Genomic DNA, 26,964 nt, shown 5'->3' with positions numbered 1-26,964 from the left:
CAGACAAAAGCAATACCTTGATTCAAAATCAGCCTCTCCTCTCCTCTCCTACTGCTCTTTGCTGACCTCTTGTGGCTGTCAGATGTACATGTCAAAACCCTGCTCTGTGGATGCAGTTACAATAAAAAGAACTGCTCTATAGATGTACATAAAATGGCACCCACAACACACTGAGTTTTGATGGAACTGGCCACAGAGTAAGGGATAATGTATAGAACGCCGGTCATTATCGGAAAATAAGTCTCGACAGGGCGAACAGGATCCGACGTGCCAGTGCTGGGGTCCTGGGGTTCCGATAATGACCGGCGTTCTATACATTATCCCTTACATAATTCATATGTTAAATTTTGTTGAACGTTTTTGCATCACTATATTATGTTTAAAAAAGCTAATAACAGAAAAGCATGTTATTCTGCCTTAAACTGTAAGAGACCAGGTAATGTACTGTAGCCACCAATAGCCAAAATGTAAAACCAAATGTAGCCAAGATTCCTCTCTACAACACCTAGAAAATAAATACCATAGAGTGGGAAGGTACAGTAAGTTAGAGCGGGCTGGAGATGCTGATACTTTGTAAAAAAGACAATAAGTGTTAGAATACTACAATGTGCACAGAATTCTTCAATACCAAATGTAGCTATAGGTCTACACGACTTCAATTTCCACCTTCAACAGCACAATAACACTCCCAACAGTCAAATGGCAAAAAGACCTGGCCTTCTCTCCCAACCCCAATTTCTGGGAACAAACCTGTAAAAACATCTTCCACATGACCACTAACTCTAACTTACAGCTTATACAATATAAGGTCATTCACAGAACTCAGATCACACAAAGCAAAATGCATTTGTCATGTATACAGACCTTACTGTCCTGTATTTGACCCTAGGCAGATGGGTCAGGCCCTTGAGTCGTGGATCTGCTTGAGGTTTCTTCATATGTATCTCCAATTCTAGGGAGTTTTTCCTCGCCCCTGTTAGCCATGGGCCTTCTTTTCTTTTCTTCCTTTCTTTTCTTTTTTTTCTCTGATTGTCTACACTCTGTAAAGCGCCTTGATACATGTGTAATGTTTTGGCGCTCTATAAGCACAATAAATTGAATTGAATTGAATTTAAAATGGGACTGGCCAACACAGATATCTGCTCACAGTGCACTTTAGGGAGCACAGACAACTACATCCACGCAATCTGGCTTTGCCAACTAGTTCACTCCCTATGGGTAATCGTTACTGAAACACTCCACCATCTTGAGTTGTAGAATCCCAGCATCAGCACCACTCTGTCTTCTTGACGATACATCCAATGTATATCTCCCATCTAAATTTAAAAATCCTTCACTCATTTCTCTAGCTGTCGCTAAGAAAGTAGTCCTCCAAAACTGGAAATCTAAGAACTCATGCCACATCACGCACTGGACCAACCTAATTGCAGAATACATTTCAATGGAAAAAATAATGCTCTCAAAAAGAAGCATATGTCAGCCTTTGAAGATACCTAGAACGCATTCATGATAACCTTTCTTAATTCAACTAAAACAAACTCAACCAAAACATAGCCTTAAACCGCATATATCTCCAGAATTGACCCCCTCACCACACACACACACATAGGGCAAATAGGTTGGATCCAATATGCAAGTCACATGCCTACAAACTTGGGGCCCTAATGTAAGGGCAAAGTCTAAAATCTAGCTAAAGCTAATTTAATAGCTATACAAAATCTAACTATTTAAAGCTAACTTAATTATACAAAATCAAATAGCTATACAAAATCTGTTTGCAAATGTAATACCATGAGCAAGATCCCAAGCACAGGCATCGATTGGTCAGCTAAAAGCTGTCTCACGCCACATGATGGCTTCCTACACAAGGACTTTGCTCATAGACTGACTTTGCCCTTTGTCTTGCATTTAAATTAGGGCCCATGAAGTCCAAATGCTCGAAGCAGAAGTCAAGACAGAATAGAGTGCAGCATTCCTCACTATTTTGGGAACAAAATACTACATGCTGCACTAGATCACCTGCATTTTAGTATCTCAGGACGTTGTAGCTGTTTTGATTCTAGGATGTTATCAAGATCTTATTTCTTATTTCGTATTTTTATGGAGAAAATCAGTCCTAATCCATCACTTCAAATCCCCCCACATGGTGATTATTTTTTATACTATCTAGATTTAGAACGTAGATTTAGTTGCTGGAGAAGCATTCAGACATATGCTATTTTTTCTCTTTTTTTTTTATTCAGGTCTAGAACTGGGATTCAATATATGAGTGAGCTTGTATAAACCTATAAAACAACCGCATATGCTAAATCCCAAGAAACCACTGATTTAATGTGACTAAGGGTTTTATGTGTGAGCATACAGTATGTGGGCCATGATCGAGTGGGGGTTGATTGAGCCTTTTTTTTTTCCAAGCCAGTGTGCATGGGAATCATGGCAGCTTCAGTGACTACTTTTGGACTTCTAATGACAACTGATTTATGGTATACTTGACCTTTGACCTGGTTCTCCTGTGTCTGGGTCTGTCTCATGGACTCTCCTGTGTCTGGGTCTGTCCCATGGACTCTCCTGTCTCTGGGTCTGTCTCATGGACATTTCAGAGTTAGACATAAACATATAACGAGGCTTTGTTTATTTGAATCAAGACACTAGACTTTTAAGTAGTATTCAAAACATTATCTGTTCGACTTCTTTTTGAACAGATTGCCTCATCATAGAATAATTACCGCGCAAAACACAGCAGGTAAACACGAGAGGTAAAGCTGACACCTCTTAACCATCATTGATGTTTATGGGCGTTAAAGGCTTACCATCCATAATTAAGATGGATTACATCCTTTGAAACAATTTTCACAAAACAGCCCGATGTACTCTCAATATCGTCAGAACTTCGGAGTGCTTCATCAGTGTATTCTCCTTGGTACTTCTGGGCTACATTATTATATTTGATTATATTTGATATAGATGGATAGCAAGATTTCCGTATTCATATTATATACAATACATACATTAAACTAGGGGTAGACATAGTGGGTATTAATTTAAGACCTTTAGACAACACAGACTGCTTGACAAAAGTTCATTCTGTTTGCTGATAGTAAGTTATAACATCATACAGTACAGTATATCACAGGGAAAACACAAAGGTGCTTGTGGAGAAAAGCATCAGAATACTCCATTCTGCAGACGAAACATTTCTCGGCTTAGACTATGAAAAACAGGTGTGACATGAGAGGTGTTTGCATTTTTTCTCTTTATTCTTTTCCAGATTGGAAACAAAATTGCAGGGTCATTTTCCATTATCACAGTACATGACATGATGCACCAAAATATTTTTTTTCTATCTTGTTAACAGGAAAACACTGAAAAGAACACAAAGTTTCACGATGGATACTGGACCAACATTTAGCCCATCGTACTTACAACAGTGAATGCATTTTTTTTTTCTCCTTGAATGTATTTTCCCCAGATTTTTTTAGTCTTCAAATTTAGAATTTCGTTTCAACAGATTAACACCTATCCACTCTAAAAATGTTGTTAACAGGAACAATGGAAGCCAGGATCATGTTTTGTCACTTCAGTGTTTCTTGTTTTCATTTGTTTTGTTTTTTTTGTTTTGCTTTGTACAAACACAATATTTATGAAATCCTACATAGACCAGATATGTTAATATGTTTCTCTTTTTTAAATCCACTGTGGGAAACAGTCATTGACAGCCAGCCACATACACTATGCTTACTTTTTGTCATTAGACTGATCTCTTATACACAAAAGCACAAAAAAGTTGGCAGCTCAGCCAGCCTGGGGATGCACAAGACGGCCAGCAAGTTTACTCAGAAGATTTCAACACTGTACAAAAAGAGTGTGTATTTACAGTCGGGGCATGTCAGTAGGTGTGTGTGCTGCATGTCTGTCTCACTGTTGTTGTGTCTGATTGTACGTGTCGGTCTGTTTGCCGAGACAGATAGCCGACTGCTCTGCAGCCCATGGGCTCATTCACTGGTTATTATTGATAGCGGTGTTGGTGGTTTTTAGGAGGCCTTTATTTCTCCCCATGTAAAATCTACTGCGAAAGGAAAAAGAAATCGATCAGCAAATCCTTGTTCCTTGGTGCACTGTCTGGCGGGTGATTGTAAACAGCCTGATATACAGTCAGCCTCTGTCTGCCTTGTGCACTGATATCTCTGGTTAGGTTTGCAAAGTGATGTGAGATCTACGATACCATCTACCAGGATCTATCATGGATTCATGCAAACCTTTGACATGTATGGCTGTATGCATTGAATATGATAAGACATGGAACTTTTTGGACAAGTTCTCAGATATGCTGATGGTGGGTGTATTAGTGGCGAGTATAGCTGATAGCTGATCTCTGTTTTTCTAACATTTGTCTTTGCCTTCTTGTGTCTGTTACACTGCGCACCTGAACAGGTGTCTCTGTATGTTTGTATCCATATAACATGTATGTATGTGTGTGTGTGTGTGTGTGTGTGTGTGTGTGTGTGTGTGTGTGTGTGTGTGTGTTTGCTCATAGCTGTATTTGGATGACTTTTGAGCACCAATGACACGGATCGATGTGAAATACTGTGATGCAGCGAAATGCAACGAAAAAAGAACTTGGCGAATAAGATGGGTAAGCCTAACCAGTGCATGAGCCGGGCGGTACCGGGCTTGGGTAGAGCTTGGCCAGCCCTAACACAGGCAGACTGAGCAGAAGCAGAACAAGCAACCAGGCGGAGCCAAGCAGGACCCATGCTTAAAGCCACAGCATGATGGATGTCATTGATCGACAAGTCAACACAGATAACCCTTTGGCAACAGAGTTCCCCCAGAAGAGGGATTAAACATGCCACGAAAATAAAAACAAGTCGAGAATTGTTTTCCAGGAAGTCATACACCATACATACGAATAGATAAATACAAAGTTCATATCCACATTTTGGACTCCGCAGAAACACAATGTCATTGATTTCAGTTGTGTGTGATTGTGGTGTCACCGTATGCTTCAATCATTGCATAGAACATCTGAAACGAAACTTGATTTCCACTCTTCATCTTATCACTGGGAGTGTCCTTGTGTGGTGTGTTTCTTTTCCTATGGGCTTTTCACATGGCTGTGTTTGAGTGCATGCGTTTGTATTCATAACTCTAAAAGAGAGAGAGTGTGTGTGTGTGTGTGTGTGTGTGTGTGTGTGTGTGTGTGTGTGTGTGTGTGTGTGTGTGTGTGTGTGTGAGTGTGTGTGTGTGTAATAATCTCAGGTATATTAAGAATGAAGATCAAGAGACATCACTGATTCCCAACCACTTATTTTAACAACAATAACGTCATTGTGCTCTATACTGGGTCTGCATGCTATTGCTTATAGAAAGAAACAAGAACAAAAGGGTTAAAATGCAGAATAATTACGAAATAAAATCATGAAAATATAAATAATATTACCAAACATTAAACAAACCATAAAATTCCAGAAATATAAATCCATAAATACACAAATGAATATTTTACAATATCAGAGCTCTATCTAGAGATATGTACATTTACAGTAGTATACAGTTGTGCAAAATAAATTGAGCAAGGATGATATGAATTGCTTTAAAAAAAATGTGAGGTATACAAGTACAAAACAAAAATACGAATAAGGCTCTTATTTTCAAAGAAAAAAAAAATAGGCAAATGATAAGAAACTAGCATATGGAAAGCAATAAACAACAAATCAATCCCAGATGTCCAGTGCTCTGGGATCTACTTGTGATGGCTTAGTGATGGCTGAGGGGCAGTAGTGGCCATTCAAAAACTCTGACATCTTCTCCCTGGTCTGATCACAGTCTTTAGTCTACCCCGTTTGTCACAGCCTTGCCCCTGGAACGTGTGTGGAGCTTGTGAAGTAGATGTTGGATATGGGTTTGTATACATATGGATTTAAATATTTTTATAATATTTATATTTGTGCGTGCATTCCCATGTCCACATTTTACACAATGCATTCGATAAACACATGACAAGGTCAAGGATAAACAAACAGCAGAAGAAAGAGAGAAAAGAAAAAAACAAAACAAAAGAACATTCAGAGAGGGCTAATCATCGCCATAGTGGAATGTCAAGATCTTAGAAACCAAGCATTACATTTATTCATAATTGTTGAGAGCTGTAGTCTGTCCATTCCTTTACAAGAGGAAAAGTGGCCATTTCCAACAGTGTGCTCTCATTGTTGAACAAATTCAAAGTTCAGTACTGGAAAAAAGATACGGAACTGCTGTCCTGTTTTTCTGGTGCGTTGGAGCAGGACACCAGAGCAACTGCAGCGAATGATTCTCAAAAACCACAATTTCAGAATAATGACATGCACTCAGCAGCCTGTATGGGTCACAGCTGTGCTCAAGAGGATACCATGCTGTCTGGACATGTTCGTTCTTTCCGCCAGGATCACGATGTGTAAATCCCATCTTCGGAAACATGCATACACGTGGTGTAGATGGCACTACTTATGCATCCATTCGGTCGTCCATTCACTCGATAGCACTGTTTAGCATGGTGAAGAAACAGCAGCCGTGCCGCACACAAAAGAGAGCAGACCGGGAACTGCCTCCTCCAATGAATACCGGCAAATGATCCTTCCTTCATTTGAGATCCCATCTCTCCCAGACAGGGCGCCAAGTCCCACCTCATCAACCTGTAACAGACAGAGAGGCAGAAAAGGTCAGCTCCTTACGGGCCAATATCATTTACAGGCTGTGAGTGTCTGTGAGTGGCAGACAGCATGGCAGTGGCTCATTTCAGTGCGGTGACAGCTGAACAACAGGTCCAGACAGTGTTAGATGTGCTTTTCTCCATCTAATGATTGATCTCAACAAACTCTCTGACAGAACGTGCTCTCTGTCTCATTATACGCATACCACAGTCTTGCACGAGAGGACAACATCGCATTCAGAGACAAACCTGAGCATACAGTTCTCAGAATGGGAAACGTGAAGGACACAACCCTTAGACCCCAACTTCAAAGTGGAAAGCTTAAATTAAAATGTCTTGTGCCAGAAAATGTCACTGATTCACTGAATTTGATTTGTTTTGGTTTAATTTAATGCAGTCAGGATGTTTAAACACTGCCTGGTGTGCAGAAACTACACATATTTACAATGTAAGCTGATATTTTCGTAGCCTATAAAGATATCCTGGTGCCTCCTAACCACAGGGACATAAATTTATGAGCATATGTAACTGTTTACATATAGAAAACATAACACAGTATAAATGTGCAATACATCAGCAACACATCAAATTGAGGATTCTGTACAGAAGCATGAGCATTCTGTACTTTATTGCAGTAGTAATGTAACAAAATGAATAAATCATGAATGTTCTTGGATCCCTGGACCAATTCCCTACGGTTGTCAATTTCTCAGTGACTATATTTTAAGATTTAAAAATGCCTGAAATGGAATCTGTGGTCAACATAATTATAAAGCAGTACAGTGCCAATGTTTCCCTTCTTGCTGGATAGACAAGAGAAAAATCTCCTTCTAAGATTACTGTTGGTAGGTCTGTGCCATAAGAGACCTACCAACCTAATAAGCAAAGTTTAAAAAACATTATTTTCTTGGCATAAACTACATCAACTAATATTGAGATGTAACTCCATTTAATAACTCTCACATAGAAATTATACAGATGTCCATTTTCAGTATGAATGCAAATATATATCTCAAGTTCATGTTGGTTTGATGAGCAAGGGTGGTGTTACTCTCATTGACACTAGAGGGCAGAATTGTATTTCATCACAAAAGCTCACTCTTCAGCAGCATCAACACAATGATATTAATTGCTTTTCAGTGATAAAGCAAAGCTACAATTTACTTGTAATGACAAAATTTGAATTTTGAGGAAAATGCCACAACTTCAAAACAAATTTGTTCTTGTGAAATATTTCTTCTGAAAAATAACCTTTCCATGGCAGAAAGTATCCTCTGCTAAATGTCAGTGCAAATAGTCATTTCCACTCAAGGTCAAATGCTCCAATATTGCATCTTTCCCCAACTCTGGGTTGGGGTTGTCATGCCGACGCCAGAGCAATCAGCTCCATTCTCTTTGTCTTTTTGCACGCTGTCCCCATGACCACACCCCTCTCTATGATCTCATGACCACGGCCCCGCCCAAAGAGCGTTGTGCTGGGATTGGCTATAATCCGCAAGGTTGAGTAGGCTGCCCTAAGAGGGCCTGAGCTGTTTTATCTCCCGATCCCCACCCAGAATCCCCCCACACACTCGCCCAAACGAGGTGCCGGCAGACACCCACAGTCACACAGCACGTCACACTCCGGCCGTGCGCACACAGAAGGACTGGACACAGGAACAGGGCTGGGCTCGTCAGCCTTTAACTCTCAATCTGTTCTGATTGTGCCACTGTATATCGAAGGCTTCTCTTATTTACCTCTATTTAATCCCACAGTCTTATGTGTCCCGTATTTTCCATCCCACCAATCCCCCAAAGCCCCAGTGATCCACCTCTATATTGTGTTCTACTGACTATATTGTGCTTTAGAGGTGTTTTTTTCATAATGACTCATCATATTCTAAGTCCCATGTGAGTGTGGCCTTGGCAGGATGTTAATGCCTCAGTTAGTACACTGATCTGCTTGCTAATTATAGACTTCTCTGGCTAACCCACTTTCTCGACTGGAGTGAAAGGGTAAACCCCTCCAGCCAGAAGAGGTCATGTGATCAAAGGGCTGACCTTTGACCTTCCACCCTGTATGGGCAGGAGGAAGTGAACCCTGGATCAGGGATGCTGTACAGTGAACTCTCTGTGAACTGAGTTCTAGATTATTGTTCAGTGGAAGCTCAGCACTCTAAGCGAATTCAAACTGGTGAATCACCACATGACAAGCTGTAAAGATCCAATAAAGAATGACCGCCTGCGATCGCTGACCGACTCTGATGATGATGTCATTGTCAGGTGGTCATGTGAATACAAGCGATGATAATTCCACTGGCAGTTGTATGCATGACAGCTAATGGCACAAGGAAACACAATGACTCAGTCTACATATGACATTTTGAGGCGTGTTACTAACATGACCAGGAAAAGCCATATACATTCTTCCCCAACATGTGTAATGCTGGTGTTTATTATACTCATAATCTAAGTCAACACGACACCATGATAGCAAAGGTATCGTGTGTGTAGGTCTGTAGGGTGAGCGAGAACACAATAAGATATACTAATATAGTCATATAACAACATAATAATACAGTTATATAATACCAGTAGTAACACAAGCAAGACCATGATGACGAGGGATGCAACATGACAGCATATTCACAGTGTGTAACAGACCTGGAGGAATGACTTCACAAAATGGTAACCAGCTCATCCATGCTTTTGATCCAAAACGGTTTCATAGGATGATTATAGAAACTACTGATATAATACTATCAAGTATGCCATAGATGCAACAATCCTAGTACGCCTATAACTGCCCACACAGCTCCTCATAGCTTTCTCTGCTGGTCTGGACCATTGAATGTATATATATATATATATATATATAGGTCTGGACACACTCAACTCTATACTGTGTTCCCTTTGTGCACACAGAGCAAAGGCTTTGCTGACAGCCATCCTCTCTCATCAGCTCCTCTCTGCGGGTCTCTGCGTGCATTCAGACCCTGCTTAGTGCCGTCCAACGCTTGGCTGCTCCACCAAAGACAGGCCGGTCCACACACTTCTCTCGAGTGCTGTTTAGTGAAAGCAACGGCCCCATAGGCAGCACGCTGCTGACACGGCACAGCTGCCCTCAGGGTCGCACCAGTGAGGACGGTGAGCCAGAGGACCCAAAAAGCACTTATGTCAGGGATAAATGTTGCCACTAAGCTATGAATGAGTCATCAATTTACCTCAGGCTCTCTCATTACGTGGACAGAAAGGTAATCAAATGTAAATGGTGCACGGAGATATTTACAGTATTACATGTCTTGTTCCCTCATATTTCCTGGAGTACTTTAGAGTTTAATCTAAATACTTCTATGGAATATTCTCTACTAAATATACGAAAACAGATACAGTCTTAAATACGTAAGAAGCTGATGTGTACTTACCAAAAACACTTCGGTATCCTCCTTTCCAGTAATGTCATATTAAATGATAAATAATAAAAACAGTTCCATTTCATTTTTTCCAGTACTAATCCGAATATATTTCTCCCTGTCTTCACCCTACAAAAGAAAAAAAAAACAAGATTACTGTCACTAACCTTATCGCCAAAGAGATAAACAAGAAACAATAAACAATGCTCTTGGTGGCCGCATGTGTGATCTCATTAGTTCTTACCTTCCCCTCAGCAGCTCAGCTCACCAAAATGAGGTGAACTTCTTCCCCAGAGCAGACACAGCTGTGAGAGATTGGAGTAATAAAGACGGAGAGATAAGGCAGAGAGAGGAAAACAGAGAGGAGATTAAACTGCTGTGATGTTCTGATGTTCTCTTGGTCATCTGCCCAGTGACTATCGACGGTATCCATGTAACAACCTCGCTCAGTGTAAATCATAATATTTAATACAAATGAGAACGTAATAAATTAAATAAGACGTTTCTATGGAAAAAAAAAACACATACCAACAATTCAACAAAAATCAGTGTGTACACAAGAATGCAAAAAAAAACCTTAGCATAGTGTGATTCTAATGGGTTTGTTCTGAATATTACCATCTCCCAGTTTTCCCGCCTGCTCCGCTGCCCCTCCCTGCAGGATTTTGGTGAGAACGTTGTCCCCCTCCGCTGGGGGCTGTCCAGGTGCCGCACTCCCTATGCCCCCGGGCGCCGCACTCCCTATCCCCCCGGGCCTCGGTGCTGCTTTAGAGCCTGTGAGAATGAGAGCACAACACCTCTGAGATACACACAATATGCTGTTTCACTCACAGTGGCATCAGAAGGGGACCCAATCCTTAATCCTCAAATGTTTTCAATATTTAAATAAAAAAAAAAATATTAAATATGAAATAATACAATAACAATATTAAATATTAGAATTAAATAAATAAAAGGAATGACAACAGAGTAAATGGAGATAGATGGTCAACAAGCATTGTAGCGTGCAAGGGCATTTTATTGCATATGGCGTATCTAACTATAGACCCTTTCAACAATAAAAACAAAAACAATGCTTGAACGTTTTATTTGGTTCCCAATTTACTTCCTCTACATTAAGTAAGGGATAATGTATAGAACGCCGGTCATTATTGGGAAAATAAGTCCCGACAGGGCGAACCGGACTTGTTTCGCCCTGAAGGGACTTATTTTCCCATAATGACCGGCGTTCTATACATTATCCCGCTTATTATACGGCTACTTGCCAAAACGAAATAATAAACTCCCCACGATATGACTTTAGCCGACATAGTCTAGCCTATTTGTTACCGTTCATCGTGGCATTTGCTGAAAAACAAATAGTTCGCAACAACACACGCTGCTGAACTTGATTCAAACATTCTTTAGAACACGGCTGATCAACCGTCTGCTTTCATGCTTGAATGAAGTTCCAGTCCTTGCGTAGTGATACGAAAGACGTATCAGAAGCACAAAACCCGTTGCCATTGACAGCGGTAATTATATGTTTGCAGCGGTAATTACATGAATTTATTTTACCGTAGGACGTTGGGAAATCCCATTCAAGTCAATGGAGCGTTCTACTAGCATTGTGAAGAGCCGTATAATAAGGAATGTTAAAACGGAAGCCTTGTGGGGCCAACTATGATGCTGATAATGGAATAACTCTCTTGAAAGGGTCTATTTGAGTGAAAAGTCTGAAAGGAAGGTAAACGCAGTTCTCACCAATTCCAGTCGGAGGAATCTGAGGTGGTTTGGCAGCCTGGCCTGGGGCTGCTTTGGCCCCTATGGCTGTCGCAGGGGGAGGTGTAGCAGCAGCTGCTGGCTTCGCCTGTCTCCCAAAACATGAGAGAAATTATTTCATTAGATCTACTTGGTCTAGTATCTGACAGCATTGAACAAAAGTACACTCTCTTTGTTCTGAGGCATTTTTTTAAACTGATGGAAGTACTGATGGAAATAATGCCATTTCAGACCGAGTAACAGTAAATTATGCTTAGCTAACAGTGTCAGACTGGGTTGTTGCTCACACAGAGAACAAAAGGGTACAGTATGTATCCTCTTATCTAACTCTGGGGTAGATGGCAAATAAACAAGTTGTCATGTTCATTTAAGGGGATAAATAGTAGAGTAGACTGACCGCTGCTGGTGGCAGGCCTGCGGCTGGTCCTGCTGGCTGGGGGGGTCCTTGTGTTGGTCCAGTCGGGCCCGGTTTGGCTTGCTGCTGAGCAGCGGCGGGACCTGCAGTGGCCGCTGTGGTGGTTGGGGCATCCACTGTGGACATCGGTTGCTGCTGTTGTTGTTGATGTGGTTGTTGATGATGATGTGGTTGTTGTTGTTGTTGTTGCTGCTGCTGCTGACCGCGTGTCTGCTGGCTCGGTGGCTGCTGGCCTGGGTGTTGCTGGCCTGGGTGCTGCTGGCCCGGGTGTTGCTGGCCCGGGTGCTGCTGGCCCGGGTGCTGCTGGCCCGGGTGCTGCTGGCCTGGGTGCTGCTGACTGGGCTCTGATGGCTGACTCCCTGGCTGTCGTCCTGTCTGCTGCTGTCCTGCGGTGGAGCGCTGCTGCTGCTGCTGCTGCTGCTGCTGCTGCTGTCCTTGCTGCTGCGGCTGCTGTCCCGCAGGACCCTGCTGCTGTGGCTGCTGCTGCTGCTGCTGCTGCTGCTGCCTGGAGTCTGGATCCCCTCTTCGGGATGAGCCGGGCGGTCGCTGCCCCCTCTGACCCCCGGAGCTGTGGTGGTGACCCGGGTCTCTGGAGTGCTCGGAGTCTCGGTAGCCGCCCTGGGAAGATCGCGAGTCACCTCTCCTCTGGCCTCCAGATGTTCCACGGCCTTCTCCGGATCGAGCGGATGGATCCTTAGGGTGCGAGCGTGAGGAACGGGAGGAGCGGGGTTCCTCAGAGGAATGCCGGGATGAGTGCCTTCCGGAACTGCTGCTGCCGTGGTGACGGTGTTCCCGTGAGGACGTGGATGTAGGTTGCCGTGGCTGTCCGTACTCATCCACAGGCCACAGGTCCTCCTCAGGCGGCTCGTCGTAGTCATGATAGGTGTGCTTCACATTGCCTCTGCGGCTCGCAGAAGTGTGGCCTCCTCCTTCGTGATGACGAGAGCGGCTACTCCGAGCCTCTCGTGGCTTCTCAAACCAGTCTGTCTCTTCCTGACCCAAATGATAGGCTTTTTTTTTGGAAAATCAAAAAGAATGGTCAGTTTGTTATGTGAAACAGTGGCAATTGCCAACATCAGGACGGAGAAGCATGCAAACACAAGCCATGCGGATTCCACAGCAGATGGGCATGTCCAGAAATCAAAACATGCAGTCTTTCAACGCAAAAGAACACTCTTCAAATCATCAGTGGAACATAACACAGGGCAAAAAACACAAACAAAAATGAACAAAAAGTACAAAAATGCAAATGCATCATAGACATACCAAGCCACGCATGCAACATGCAAAAACAAATGTAGGCAAAAGTGGTGTAATTCACTGGGCGTCAAATCCCCAGCAAACAATAATAAAAAAAACATCTAGAGTCCCACTGTTTTTGAAACATGCACACGTGCACCTCTCGAGAGAAGAAAATGCATGCATACGACGAGGCAGCAGTGATTCAGCACCAGTTACCTTCACTGTCCGACACGGCACAGTGCATGTCATCTACAAGGTAAGGGTCATCTGGTTTGTAGACATGGCTCCTTGGTATATCCTTCATGTGGTGGTCTTGCACATCCGGTAAGGAGTGAGTGGAGCCATACTGGTTCCTTACATCGTGCGGATCAACCCCAACCGTGCCTCGCCCGATGCCCATTGGTTTTCCGACAGGGCTGAGTGGACTCTCCTCCTCAGAGTTTTGAGGGCGCATCGCGGTGCGCCCAGTGCGGCCTGCACCCCTCTGGCTGCGTTCCATCATGTCTCTCTCGTAGGACTTGCTCCTGTAGCCACTCGAGTCACGGGAGGAGATCTTGTCCATGCCGTAACCCGTAGACCTGGATCTCCCTGAGCCGTACATGCGCTCCTCCTCTTCCAGGGCCTCTCGGCTGGAGCCGTAATATTTCTGATCATCATACACACTCTTTTTGAAACCATAAGAGTCTTCCTGGATCTTTTTGGTTCTTCCAGTTCCAGTACCACCAGACGTGGTGGTCATGGGATAGGAGGCAAGATCAGACTCCACATCCCTTGCTTCTTCAATCGGTGAAAACTTGGACACTTTTTGTTCCATTCCTTGCTTCCGGTGTTTGCTGCGCTTGGAGGACACCACAGCAGGGCCCAGACTTTTGGTTGGGTGCCTCTGAGATCCCCCGCGACTTGAAGAGTGTTTGTTATAATCATCGTAGTAGTAGGAGGAACTTGAAGTGGTGCTCGGTCTGCCATGGCTGTCCACTGCACCTTGCTGATGGTATCCAGTGGTGCCCTTGGGCCTCCCATATTCATCATACTCCTCAACGTAACCACCTCCCCGTGCGGATGGGCCATTCTCACTGCCATAACGGCCAGTTGTAGGATGCCCAAGGCTGTCAACAGCGGGCCCCATGTTCTCTGCTTTTGTCAGTTCACTGATATCATCGATCATGACATAGTTTCTGGGGATGTTCTGTTCCAGGTTAGTAGTGTAGAGACCGTCCGTTCCATATGCAGATGTAGGACTCGGGATGCGATCAGATAGGGTCTGCTCAGGGGTCCTATACTGCCCATAGGTGTTGGACATGGTTGTGGACACATAGGCTCCACTGAAGCCAGTGTCCTGAACTGAGGAGGCCACAGAAACCGCAGGATTACTAATGACCTCGTAGTTAGTGGGTAGCTTCTGCTCGAGGTCAGCCAGCGAGGTCTGCCGTGGCCTTTGGTGAACTGTCAGCATATCTCCAGTGGGCTGGAAAGACATGCTTTGGCTTGGGTAGGGCAGAGTCTGCGATGAACCTGGAGGTTGGAAACCTGTGTGGCTTGTCAGGTCCGGCTGATAGGTGGACTGACCATAGCTGTGGGAAGGGAAGGATCCTGGGGCCTGGTAGGTTGAGGGTTGTGGATGCGGCTGGAAGGTTCCTGGCTGAGGCTGTGAAGCTGCTGGGTACTGTGGGGGCTGGAAGCCAATCTGATGATATCCTCCAGAGGGTTGCTGCGAGGCTGTAGATTGGCTTTGTGAGTAAGGGAATGTTCCAAATGAGGAAGTTGGGGGATACTGAGAAGCTGCACTCAAGTCAGCGGTGTACTGGTTCATTGGTGCAGTGCTGGGCCGCGACAGGAGTCCGTTGCCTTCATAGGCTCCTGTCATAGCTGCGAGGTTACTCAGCTGCAGGCTGTTGAGCTCACTGTCAGACATGTAGTCTCGCAGATCTCCCATGGATCTTAAGTAGGCTTCTCTCCTCTCTCTCTCCTTGACCCGCGTCTCCTTGCGCTGGTTGATGCCTAGTTCCAGATACCTCAGCTTAGCGTCGATCTCCTTCTCCTCCTCCTCTAGCTCGGCCTGCTGCTTGCGGAGCTTGGAGGACTCCTGTTCCACAGCCTTCAGCTCGTGCAGAAGACCTGCCTTGGTGACGCCCTGGGCTGGCCTTGGCAGGACCCTCTGTGGCATACCTGGAGAGCTGTACATCTGGGACATGGCAGGGGTGACTATAGGGAGTGGAGACTCATCTGGGGGAGGGCTGGGAAGAGTTCTCTTCACCTTCCTCATCAGCGAATTCTGCTGCTGCTGCTGCAGGGTGGCCATCTGGAGAACGTTAAGAGAGGGTGGACTATTAAATTAGCACACTAGCATGAACATCAAGCTCTATGAAAAATGGAAAGATAGTTTGATAATGTTAAACCATTTGATAAAGTTTAATAATTATAATTTGTGGTGTGGTGTGCTATACAAATGCTGTCTCTAGTGAGCTGAATTGATATCAACATATCCATTAAAACTGGTAAAGTAATCATAAAACTACACAATATGCACTAAATTACACAACTACTGCACAATGAACAACTGTGATACCTCAAAAGGTTATTGATCTGATCACTGGCAGTTACTTTTCCAATACTCCAATACTATATAATTTCCATTGAATTTAACAGTTACAAATTAGTAACAGGGATTGGTAGAAAATAATTTGTTACAGTATGTATCCACACAACAGCATTGAGGCTTATCAGTTTAATGACAGACAAATGTCTGTCTATCTTACTTCATGATATGTACATGTAAATGCATCCCTTTCCTCTACATCAAACCATCAGAATTTAACATCAATCAAAGTCGACCTCACTGTGACTGTTTTGTCAAAATGTCCCCATTTCCAAATTATGTCTAAAATACGTGCCAAGAATATAAAAAAGTAAACATGCATGGCATGACACAAATACATATAGAAATACACTGATGCTACTTACTAAACTCAAGATACGCGTGGACCCATGGCAGAAAATATCCACAAAGGAATTTCAGTGACTGTCACTGACGACTAGTGAAAAATAGCTGTACAAAAATATAACCAATATGTCCTTCCCCTTTCTTCTTTTCACTTCCATTTCTAATGTAAATGAGGCTCTGTGCTTCCCATGCTCTGCTCTGACAGTATACTGAGTGCTGAAGACTGAGAATACACTCAGACCAGCTGCTGAACATGCCCAGAGACAGCAGGGCAGCACCAGGAAGCCCACACATTGTGTCTCCCTCTGGCCGTGTTAGAGGCTTTGCCAGAGAAGCACATGGTGTGTGTGTGTGTGTGTGTATGTGTGTGTGTGTGTGTGTGTGTGTGTGTGTGTGTGTGTGTGTGTGTGTGTGTGTGTGTATGCGTGAGTGAGTGTCAGATAAAACAGAATGGGAATGTAAAGAAAAATGTTTTTTAAAAAAATCCCATGAAAGTGTGATAAATGAATTGCTGAGAATTACACCACTTTAGAAGAAGTGGGAATATACTGGAGGGCAGAATAAATATAACAGTAACTGAAACGCTGAGCAAAATAGCTGCCACCCCGTTTAAGATTGTATGTGGTGTATGTATGCTAAATTAGTTTTCCTTTCAAATACCATTTACTTAAGGGCCTCTGATTTGTTTTCATTTATGAAATATCTCTACCATAGTTTTTCACTTCTTATTTTTCTCAATGTGTTAAGGGTACACATACTAAGTAAATGCAATGATATTACGTAATGTTGAAAAGCTCATAGGTAAGATGGTTGATAATGCCCACTCACCTGATTGCTGGGGAGAGTTTGATTTGAGTACATGGAGAACCTGGTCTTGGAAGGGTCTTCTGAGGTGGGGCTGAGGGGCTTGGGGTCGGACATGGAGCGCTGCACGCTCTTTATGGGCCTTGGGAGAGACTGGTGCTTCTGAGGGGACTCAGCAGTGAAAGCTTTCTGCTGTGGCGTTACATGGGCCTTATTGAGTTTTTCACTGGAAGCAAAGGTGGTCTCCAGCATACGATGTGGAGACAGCGGGGACACAGGAGAGTATAGTACCTGTGGGGACTTGGGAGGTTGGCGGGATGGGGACTCGTTCTGCTGCTGGGTTTGCTGCTGGTAGCCAATGTCCAGTGGATCTGGTTTCCTCCTTTCAAATTTGGATTGGGTGGAACCAACCATTTGCAGACTAGTAGTATATGGACTGACAGTAGTGGGAACACTTAGCTGTGGCGCTACCACACCCTGGGACTGGGCTTCAGGATCAGTTTGGCAGGCCAAGCTTTCTCCTTTCTGAGTCCTCTCTGGGGCAGAGATGTAGTGTAAAAGCTCTACCTTTGATGTCTCTGCCATGGTTATATGAATTGCAGGTGAGACTCTGCCCAGCTGGTCTGGTTCAGTCTGGCATGAGGAGTCATTGGTTGTTTGGATAGCAATGCTCGAGGTGACTCTAGATGTGGCATCGCCCTTGTTTTCAGTGCTTGAGTCAGAGTGCTTGGTAATCCGTGATCTCCTGCGTCGGACAGGTTGCTCCATCTCTCCCTGGTCCTCCTCATCTGTCTGGACACTACAGTCGACATTGCGCCTGGTTCTCCTACGTCTCGACATGTACCTGTCTTCACCATCCTCGTCATCTGTCTGAACACTACAGTCAGCGATTCTCCTAACAGGCTCCTCCTCCGAGCCATCTCTCAGTCGTGGCATTGAATTCTGCTTCCTCATTACCTTTCCATCCCCAACATCCTCACTGTTCTTAAGAGACATCTCAGAGGCAGAGCTTGGAATAGACCTTGAGGCAATCACAGCTTGCACTGACTGGCCATCCACGCAGGGCTGCCAAAACTGTCCACCAACCATAACGCCCTGTATGGCTCCTTGAGCAGTGGTGGCTGCAGCTGCAGCAGCAGCAGATGCTGCGGCGGCTTCGGCTGCTGCTGCAGCTGCGGCTGCCTCTACTGCTACAGTTTTCTGTCTTTTCTGTTCCTCCAGTTGCTGCTGTAGTTGCTGCTGCAGAGTCTGAATCTGGTCCAGCTGAAATCGCTGTTGGGCCAGTTGTTCCCTTTGCATGACCAGCTGAGTTTCCCTCTCCACTTGTTGCTGCTGTAGGACATGGTGCTTCAGGCTTTGCAGTTCCTGGATTTCCCGTTGCACAATCAGTTGCTCTTTCTCTCTGTGACGCTGAAGCTCAAGACGATCCCTTTCCAGCTCTTCATGCAACCGCAGCTGTCTAAGCTTCTCCAGCTCAATGCGCTCTCTCTCCAGATTCAACATTTGGTCTTGTTGCTGCTTCATACGGTCATCTTCCTTATCTTTCTCACCATTATCACTAGTTGTGATAGTTGTGTCTGATGCGGTGTCTGGCAATACTCGAGAGATCGTTTGTGGCTGAGTCTGCCCTAATGCCTGTGTTTGCTGAATCTGGGAGAGATCTTGACCTTGCATCTGAGTGACCATTTGAGATTGAACTTGTGATGGTATTTGCTGAGACCCTTGAGATTGAACTTGAGGTTGTGCTGGAGGAATCTCCTGGGGGAAGTGAGGTGGGGGAACCAATTGGTGAGCAGGTGGTACAACAGATTGAGCTGACATTCCACTGGTGTAGGTCAAATGTGTGACAGGTTGGGTAGCTGGACCTGTAGAGGGAGTGTTCACAGGGCCAGCCACTGAAGGCTTTCCAAGGTACATAGGTGCTTCTTGAGTGGGTGTACTTGGCCCTGGGATGCTTACAGGAGGAGGGATCGTTGTTGGGTAACGATTTGGAGTTGGAGTTGGATATCTATAAGGACCTTGTGAAGACATAGGCATCCTTGGAGTCACTTGAGGCAACCTGGTGAGGCTAGCCAAGGGTACAGCAGTCACATTGGTTGGAGGATATGGTCTGTACACTCCTTGTACCATAGGTCGTATAACAGAGGCAGGCTGGGTAGTGATTGGCAACGTGGAGGCTATGGGGGTATTGATAGTGGAATATGTCATGCCATCAGGTCCCCTCATGGCAGTTGGATATAGTGCCCTTAGGCTTGCTTGTCTGGCATTGATAAGGTTGGTAAGTGTTTGTCCTTGGACAGTGGGCCTACCATCAAGACCATACAACAGATTGGCTCTGATAGATGCTAAACCTTGTTGAAGATTGAGTCTACCCATTGGGCCTCCTCCTGTTCTAGCAGCATACTGGAGAAGTTCAGGATTATTGGCATAACGGCCACCAAACTGATCCATGGAATTAAGAGCAGCGCACATCCTACCAATCTCCCTGGCAGTGGTAGCACTGTACTGTGCTAGATTTGATTCTTGAAAGCCTGCCATGTCACGAGAAGAGTAGCCACCATAGTCTGCATTGATATTGGACATGGAGCCATACCGTCTAAGGGGTAAGGGTGGGCCAGCAACATCTCCTTGGTGCCGCAGGTCTGTGTAGGACCCATACTGTGCTCCAATCCCCAGATATGCCTGTTCATATGCCTGCTTCATAGAGGACAAATCAACAGCAAGATCACCTGGATCAGCCCTTTGATAGTACTGAAGTCCTGCATCTGCCAAGTTAGTGTCTGACATTGATGGCTGAAGGCGTCCAGGAGCTGGCAAAGTATTGTATTGTTTCTGCTGTTCACTTGTTGGTCCATGCACAGCAGCTGGCTGAAAGGCTGCTTGTTGAGCATGCTGTCCAGAACCTGGGTGTTGAGAAGGAACAGGGTGGGGTGTTTGAGAGAGTTCACCTGTGGGATTCTGGTCTGTGGGTCCTACCTTGGGCCTCTGAACCAAAGACCCCGAGCAACCTCCAGCAAATGGCAGCTTATAGACAACATCACAACAAGCAATCTGGTTTTCCGATTTTATTTGTGATCCAGTGAGATCAAGAACTTCAGGTGCTGGTGGTGGTGGAGGAGGTTCTTCCTGTTTCACAAGTTGTGTCACTGTAGATCCTTGGGAAGCATTACTTTCATCAAGTTGCACCATCATAACATGGGGCTTACCCGTTGAGAGATTCACAACAGTTGGCTTGTTTTTCAGTTCCAATGCCACCCCTCCATATATATCATGTGGAAGTGTTGGAGAGGCAGACGCAGAACCAGAAGAACCAGGAGAAGGCTGTGGAGGAAGAGGAGACACTCTGGGGATGGCACTGACAGTAACCACATTTCCACTGGTAGTCTGGTTCACCATCAGGTCTTTCTTTAATAATATTGGCTGAACTTGGTTTGCCAAGTTATAACGAGCAAAAGATGTTGAATGCTGATGTTGCTGGAGCTGCTGTTCAAGGAGCTGCTGTTGCTGTAGTAGTTTTTGTTGCTGCCTTTGTAACTCTTGTTGCTGGATGCCTAGGTCTTCCAAACAGGCATCAATTTTTGGGATGGCCGGGTCAGGCATTTGTGGTTTGGTCTGAGTCAAACAAACAGGAGCTCCAACCCCTTGCCCAAAGTCCACACGATTCTGAAGGGGGTCTCCATATACCACAGGTTGCTTTGGCTGAGATATGAACATGGAAGCTGCTACTGTCACACTTACTGTTGTTGGGGTTGTTGCTGTTACATGAGTTTGCTCCTGTGAATTCAGATTCATTATTAAAGGCTGAACTGCAGTGAGGCGATTGGAGGTGTTCTCTGAGCCAAAGGAATATCTTCTTGTATCTGTTGCCAGGGATGTTAGATCCATGCCCTGATCTGTCATGATGATTGGAGTAGGCTTCATGGGAGCTCTTAGGTCGACCACATTACCACCTGATGACATTTGACTCTGTTCCACCACTCGTGATGTCCCTGGAACAGTTGAGATTCGACAAAGTGATATGCTTTCCGTAGGCATAGAGCCACGGCTATAAGAAGTTGTAGTGGTTACTGTGCTCATACCAACATTAACTCTTTCTGCAGTTTGGGCTCTTTGTAAACCAGATTGAGAGTGGTAAGTAGGGTGGGACTGTGGGGATGTTGGAGAACTTGATGCTGGAGTCTGTGATGGAACTGTCGGCAGCTGTCGCTTTGTTGGTGAGGACAGAGGAGAGGTAGAGGAGTTAACTGTCATTGGTCTCGCTGGGCTGGTGGTTTCAGGAGTCTTGACTGGTGAATCCTGCGAGGACTGTTGCCTTGAGAGGCGTGGAGCTGCAGTTCGTTGTGGTATGTGGGACCCCTGTGGTGGTGCTGTGGAGGCAGGACCACCATGTGGAGTGGGTGCAGGAGAACGAATGGGACTCTGTGCAGGTGAAGCAGAAGGGGAAGCTGTGGGACTGGGACCTTTAAAATACGAAAATACCTTTGATGACAAAGTTGATCCACCAGCATCAGGTGCTTGGCCTTGAGGTGTTCCCTGACTAGGAGTTCTGGGGTCTCTCTGACCACCATAGGCCTGTGACATCTCCGCTATTCTACCCGTCATCCCAGCAACAACCCCTGGTTGTCGAACATTGCCCTGAGGGCCTGTTGCAGGGGCACCAGTTGTTGGTGCACCTCTGGACTGCTGGCCAGCATACTGCTGAGCTGCTTGAACTCCTGGGGCCCCTCGTCCAGCACCACTTGGGTCACGCAGTGACACAGGGGCTGAGATCTGGGTCGGACTTGAGCCTGGTGTCAAAACTGTTGTTTCAGTATCTAGATGTTGTTTGTCTCTGCCTACCTGAGGTGATCCTTGCTGCTGTCTCTGAACATTGCTAGGTGGCTGGCCTGCTGGTTGTTGACCTTGCCTTCCTGGCTGCATGTGTTGTTGTTTCTGCATCATTTCTGCCTTCCTCATCATTTCCTCATAAACCTCCTCAGCACTTTTCAGTGATTTATCTGCTGCAGATGGCGATGTTGCAGAGGGTGCTTCTGTGGGAGAGTAGAGAGACATAAATGTGGGCAAGTTGCCAGACTTGTAGATCTTTGTACCCCCAACTTCAAAACCCTCTGCCTCAGAATCCATTGAGGGTGAGTATTCGGAGCAGGATGACCTGTGAAGTTCCTCCATCTCAGCTGCTTGCCTCAACTCTTCTGTTGGGGAAGCATCCTCAATAGGAGACAGATTACTAGGGGGCGTCTTGGACCTCTCTCTCCGTCTCTGTGCTCTGAGCTCTTCTTTGTCGCGTTTGGTTTTCCTAGCAGTGCTGCGAATTCTCTGCTGCTCTAAGTCCCTCATTTTCTCTTGCTCTCTAAGGAGTTCTTCCTCTTCCCGCAATTCATCCTCCTCAGATGAGTCCTCAATGGTAGGTAAAAGGGGGCCATGGGAGCGATGCCGTGCTTTTCTCTGCTGTTTGGCCTCCTCTAACCTTTGCCTTCGGCTAGGACTGCTATCACTGTCATCCTCCATGGAAGATACAGATGTTGGAGATGTGCCTGAGGTGTAGCTGGGAGTCGTGGCCGGCAGAGTTGAGGAGTATTCTCCTCTTGACCGCTCCTCAGGTGACCCTGTCAGGCTTTCCATCTCAAGTTCTGGCTCCCTGAGGTCATGTTCTGTGTTAAGTTCAATGTCACGGTTGTAGCTATTGGTATTGTTCAGCTCAATGGTCTTGAAACGTCTTAGGCCCCCAGCCACAACACCATCTCCGCTTTCCCCATAGGCACCTTCACCACCTTTGGTGTCCTCTTCAAAACTGCTAGAGTGTTGAGTGAGTCGTCGCTTGTCTTTTGCCGTATCTCCACTTTGTTTCTGAGTCTTTTTCGTTTTCTGTTGACCATAGCCTTCGCCTTCCCCTGTCTCCTCCTCATCTGCACTCATTTCCATGATTTGCCTCCTCATGAACTCCTCATCAGTCATTTCTTTCTGTGATTTCTTCTGCCGGGCCGGCAGTGGCGAGAGTCCGCTTTCACTGCTGTCCTCTACGTAGTCGTGACGAAGTTTGCAGCTGAGTTCATCGGAAGATGCCTCACGAGCTTCGTCAGAGTCATAGCGCTGCTCCTTTGAAATGGTTAGGGAGCCAGGTCTCTGTTGTTCCCTGTCCAATGCTTCCTGTACCTTGCTCTGCTCTGTGGTAGTTTTAGACTCTAACAGGGGCCTCATGGAACTCTCTAGCTTGGTAAGTTCCGAGGGGCTTGGGGGGCTTCTCTGATGGATGGGCTGCCCCCTCTCATTCAGTTTCACCCCTTCCTCTTGGATAAGTCCTGTGATCTCACTCTGGGAGCTAGAGATGCCATCTGATGAGTACCCTGTATCACTCAGGCTCTGTGTACTAGATTTGTTTGAGTCCTGTAAAGAGAGAGAAAAGAAAAGCCATCTTAGAGCTTTCTCAGCTATTTCATTGGCCAACATTCAAAACAGGGAAACCATTTTCATCAGAAACAGTAGAAACATTTATACAATGTATACAAGAGCATGCACAATATTTGATGGATATGTATGGGTGATATGATTCTGTAAGGCTTACCAACCTTTACAGCAATGGTTTTAGGGGATGACTGATTCTAATATACAGTATGAAGGGATGAGACTTGAGACCACATTGATTCTAATATGTGAAGGATGAGAATTGAGGGGAGTGCAATAGCCATGCTTAACAAGTAGGTTAGGCGGATGTACGTGACTGCATTTGGAATAGAATTGACATCAATAGACAGAATTGATGATCCTGAACTGAACTGATGATCCTGAAAAATGTTTGTCATTTCACTTCTATTTATTAATCATGACAGCAACATGCTTTGCAGATGTATCCCACTAACACCGAAGATGACCATGCAGACCATGCAGTCAGGACACAAGAAGTCACTCACTTCATGGTGTTTAGACTTCTGCATGTCACTGGGTTTCTTTTGTTCTTTCACTATGCTGGTGACCTCTGCAGTTCCCTTCTTAGGAGAAGCTTTAACCCCTTCTTTCTCTACTTTCGGTTTTACACCAGGTTGTTGCTGCTTTCGGGTCTCAGGACCCTTTGGTGATGGGTGGCCAGGTGCAGCTTTGCTGGGTTGTTGCTGGGTCGGAGCCTTACTCTGAGGGGCCACCTGCTTTGCCGGTGTGTGAGATCCACTTACTTGGGCGCCAGGGGGTTTGTGCTGTTGTGGGCCTGTGGGCCTTATTCCTGCTTGTTGACCGGGGCCTCGTTGCTGCTGATTGGTTGGGCCTGGGGGCCCTGGGGATCCCATTGGCTGAGGGACAGGGGCTGGAGGTTCTCCCAAGGCTCCGGACATGGCTCTCTGAGTTTGACAGGTCAGACAGAGCCATTCTTTTTTCTAAAACAGAACAGAGAGATTTCACATCTTATTAGCCATGTTGAAACAATCCCCATATAATTGAAGCCATATAAACAGACTTCATATTACAAACAAGCCCTGATGGACCTTCAATGTCAGTTAAGTGCATCTCTACTCAGCTTTGAATGGAAATAGTGGGAAAATAGAATTTGATTGGGGTATATTTAATTTTGAAATCAGATGGAATAATGGCAGTGGTTCCATATTGTGTTTGGTATGTTTAATTTACTAGCAAGCTGTGTCGACTCCGGCCCTGACAATTAAAACATAACAAGCTCAGTTGTATCTCACACTGATGCAATCACTTTTGGTATGATTCTCTAGGCCCATTCGTGACTTCTCAAACACAACAGATATTGAAGAAATTCACGGATTTTCGCTCAGAACACAAGGTGAATTTGTGCAATAACATTGCCAAGTTTCTGCATTGCTTGCACTAGGAAAAAACACAGCCCGAGAACATCAGTTATCACCTTTACACTCACTCATTTCTTATTTGATCTCTGTGTTCTCTAACAGAATAGAGGTTTCAAAGGAATGAGCCGCAGTCAAAGGAAAGCAGCAGTCTTGGGAGTCGGCCAAGAATGAGGACTTATCATGCAGCCAGCCTGCTGACTCTGTGTAAAGGGGACTTGTTTGACACTGACCTTTATGCGAACAGTGATATGGATGAGCCAGTACTATCAGAAAGTGATCAGTTACAGACACGGACAGAATAGTTATCAGCCTGCCATCAGGGTGAAATACATTAAATGTATATTTGGCAATTTTACTGTGGTAATTTATCATTATTACAATCACAGTATGCTGATGGAGTCATTGCTTCCAAAATATCAGCTGATGCCAAGACAGGTCAGGAAAAATTATGGTGCCCTTCCATTCCATTACAAGGTCATCTTTGAGGAGGGGACTTTTTCACTCCTGTGTAAGTTATAGTATGTAGTATAGTATAAGTTATAAGATGTGATGTTCTGCGTGTTCAGAATTGTCAGGGATCAATTGTGAAGTTGTGAAATCTTAAACATTAGAACAGCTAGTTGTAAATTAGATTGTCTTGTCTTGATCAGCTCAAGGTTGTTTTGATACCATCTCAATTTGAGAAAACAGATGATTCAAAAAACACTCAGGCTTGATGCCCTGATGCATGCACAACACATCAATTCATGAACCTAAATATCTACTGCTCCATTTCCAAATGTATTGGAAAATCAAAAGAACATAAGAATCATATCAAATCACAGTCATATCAGTGGCTTGTGATGCGCTACTCAGAGACCCCTAGCTTCGCAAACAAGCACTGACAATATTTTTGCTGCATAAATAATCCTAAAACCCTCAGGAATAGAAAATCAAAGGCAGGGAATGGGGTAAAATATCCCTGCCAGATGTATAAATATAGCTGGCTTCTCATAGGCACGGTAAATAAAACTGTCTAGGAGGTCAATGATAAATCTTCTCATTGAACATTGGTCAAGGAGAGACATGTTTTGAATCTCTTCATGAAAAACCTTTTTTACCACAGAATTGAGATTAATAGAGATAGATAGTTAGTTAGTGAGAGATATTTAGAAAGGCCTCCAGCAAACCGACACAGTGAGACAGCCAGGCCATCACAAGGACAAATTTATAAGCTTGCATTTATAAGCTTGCATCTTCTTAACCCCCACAAATAATGTAGTCATTCTCATAGTCACAGCACAATTCAATTAAATATCCACACATTTCCACACAGAAACTCCCTTCTCCACTCCCTTCTAATCTTCTTGTGTTCACTGCCACTTGGTTGCAGAACAATATAATTGTAGAAGTAACTCGTTTTTGTTCGACATTTTCTGTTGGACACAACAGCCTAATCATCCCTTTCATTACTGTTTTCTGTCCTCTCTTCATATTTCCATCTCCTACATGCTCTCTCTCTCTCTCAGTGTCTTTGTCTCTCTCTCTCTTCTCTCTCACACACACACACACACCACCCGTTGGTGTGTTGCTGTGTTCATTAGTGAGACTGCTAGTCCTCAGGGTGCTCTACTGATTGTGCAAGACAGAACCTGCACACTGCTCACAGCCCCACACCTGGCAACCTATTATGAGTGTGTATATGTCTCTCTCTCTCTCTCTCTCTCTCTCTCTCTCTCTCTCTCTCTCTCTCTGTGTGTGTGTGTGTGTGTGTGTGTGAAAGAGAGGGACAAAGATATATAAGGAAGAAATTACAAAAAAGGTAAATATGAAAAAAGAGAAAGTGTAGACTTGATAAGCTTACTAAACATCTGACAGTCACACATGATTACGTCAAATTAGACACGGCGGGGAAGTGTTATCGATCGCTTAGAACACAG

General features: G+C 44.7%; 1 protein-coding gene across 1 annotated transcript in view; it reads right to left on the bottom strand.

Moving 5' to 3' along the window:
* Positions 1 to 3,234: 3,234 nt before the first annotated feature.
* The window catches only part of bsnb (bassoon (presynaptic cytomatrix protein) b), a 73,385-nt gene continuing 49,655 nt past the window's right edge, over positions 3,235 to 26,964 (bottom strand). Inside the window, exons 4-12 of the mRNA XM_042088228.1 lie at positions 24,152 to 24,607; positions 17,268 to 23,627; positions 13,715 to 15,797; positions 12,239 to 13,266; positions 11,824 to 11,929; positions 10,699 to 10,854; positions 10,325 to 10,385; positions 10,093 to 10,209; positions 3,235 to 6,671 (exon numbers count right to left, since the gene is read on the bottom strand). Coding sequence (XP_041944162.1) covers positions 10,345 to 10,385; positions 10,699 to 10,854; positions 11,824 to 11,929; positions 12,239 to 13,266; positions 13,715 to 15,797; positions 17,268 to 23,627; positions 24,152 to 24,607 — 10,230 coding nt within the window. The 3' untranslated portion in view covers positions 3,235 to 6,671; positions 10,093 to 10,209; positions 10,325 to 10,344. The remainder of the gene's footprint in view (positions 6,672 to 10,092; positions 10,210 to 10,324; positions 10,386 to 10,698; positions 10,855 to 11,823; positions 11,930 to 12,238; positions 13,267 to 13,714; positions 15,798 to 17,267; positions 23,628 to 24,151; positions 24,608 to 26,964) is intronic.

Source organism: Alosa sapidissima, chromosome 4, assembly GCF_018492685.1.
Source record: "Alosa sapidissima isolate fAloSap1 chromosome 4, fAloSap1.pri, whole genome shotgun sequence".
NCBI classification, from domain to species: domain Eukaryota; kingdom Metazoa; phylum Chordata; class Actinopteri; order Clupeiformes; family Clupeidae; genus Alosa; species Alosa sapidissima.
The sequence above is the reverse complement of the archived record's forward strand: the minus strand, read 5'-3'. Positions and strand labels throughout refer to the sequence as shown.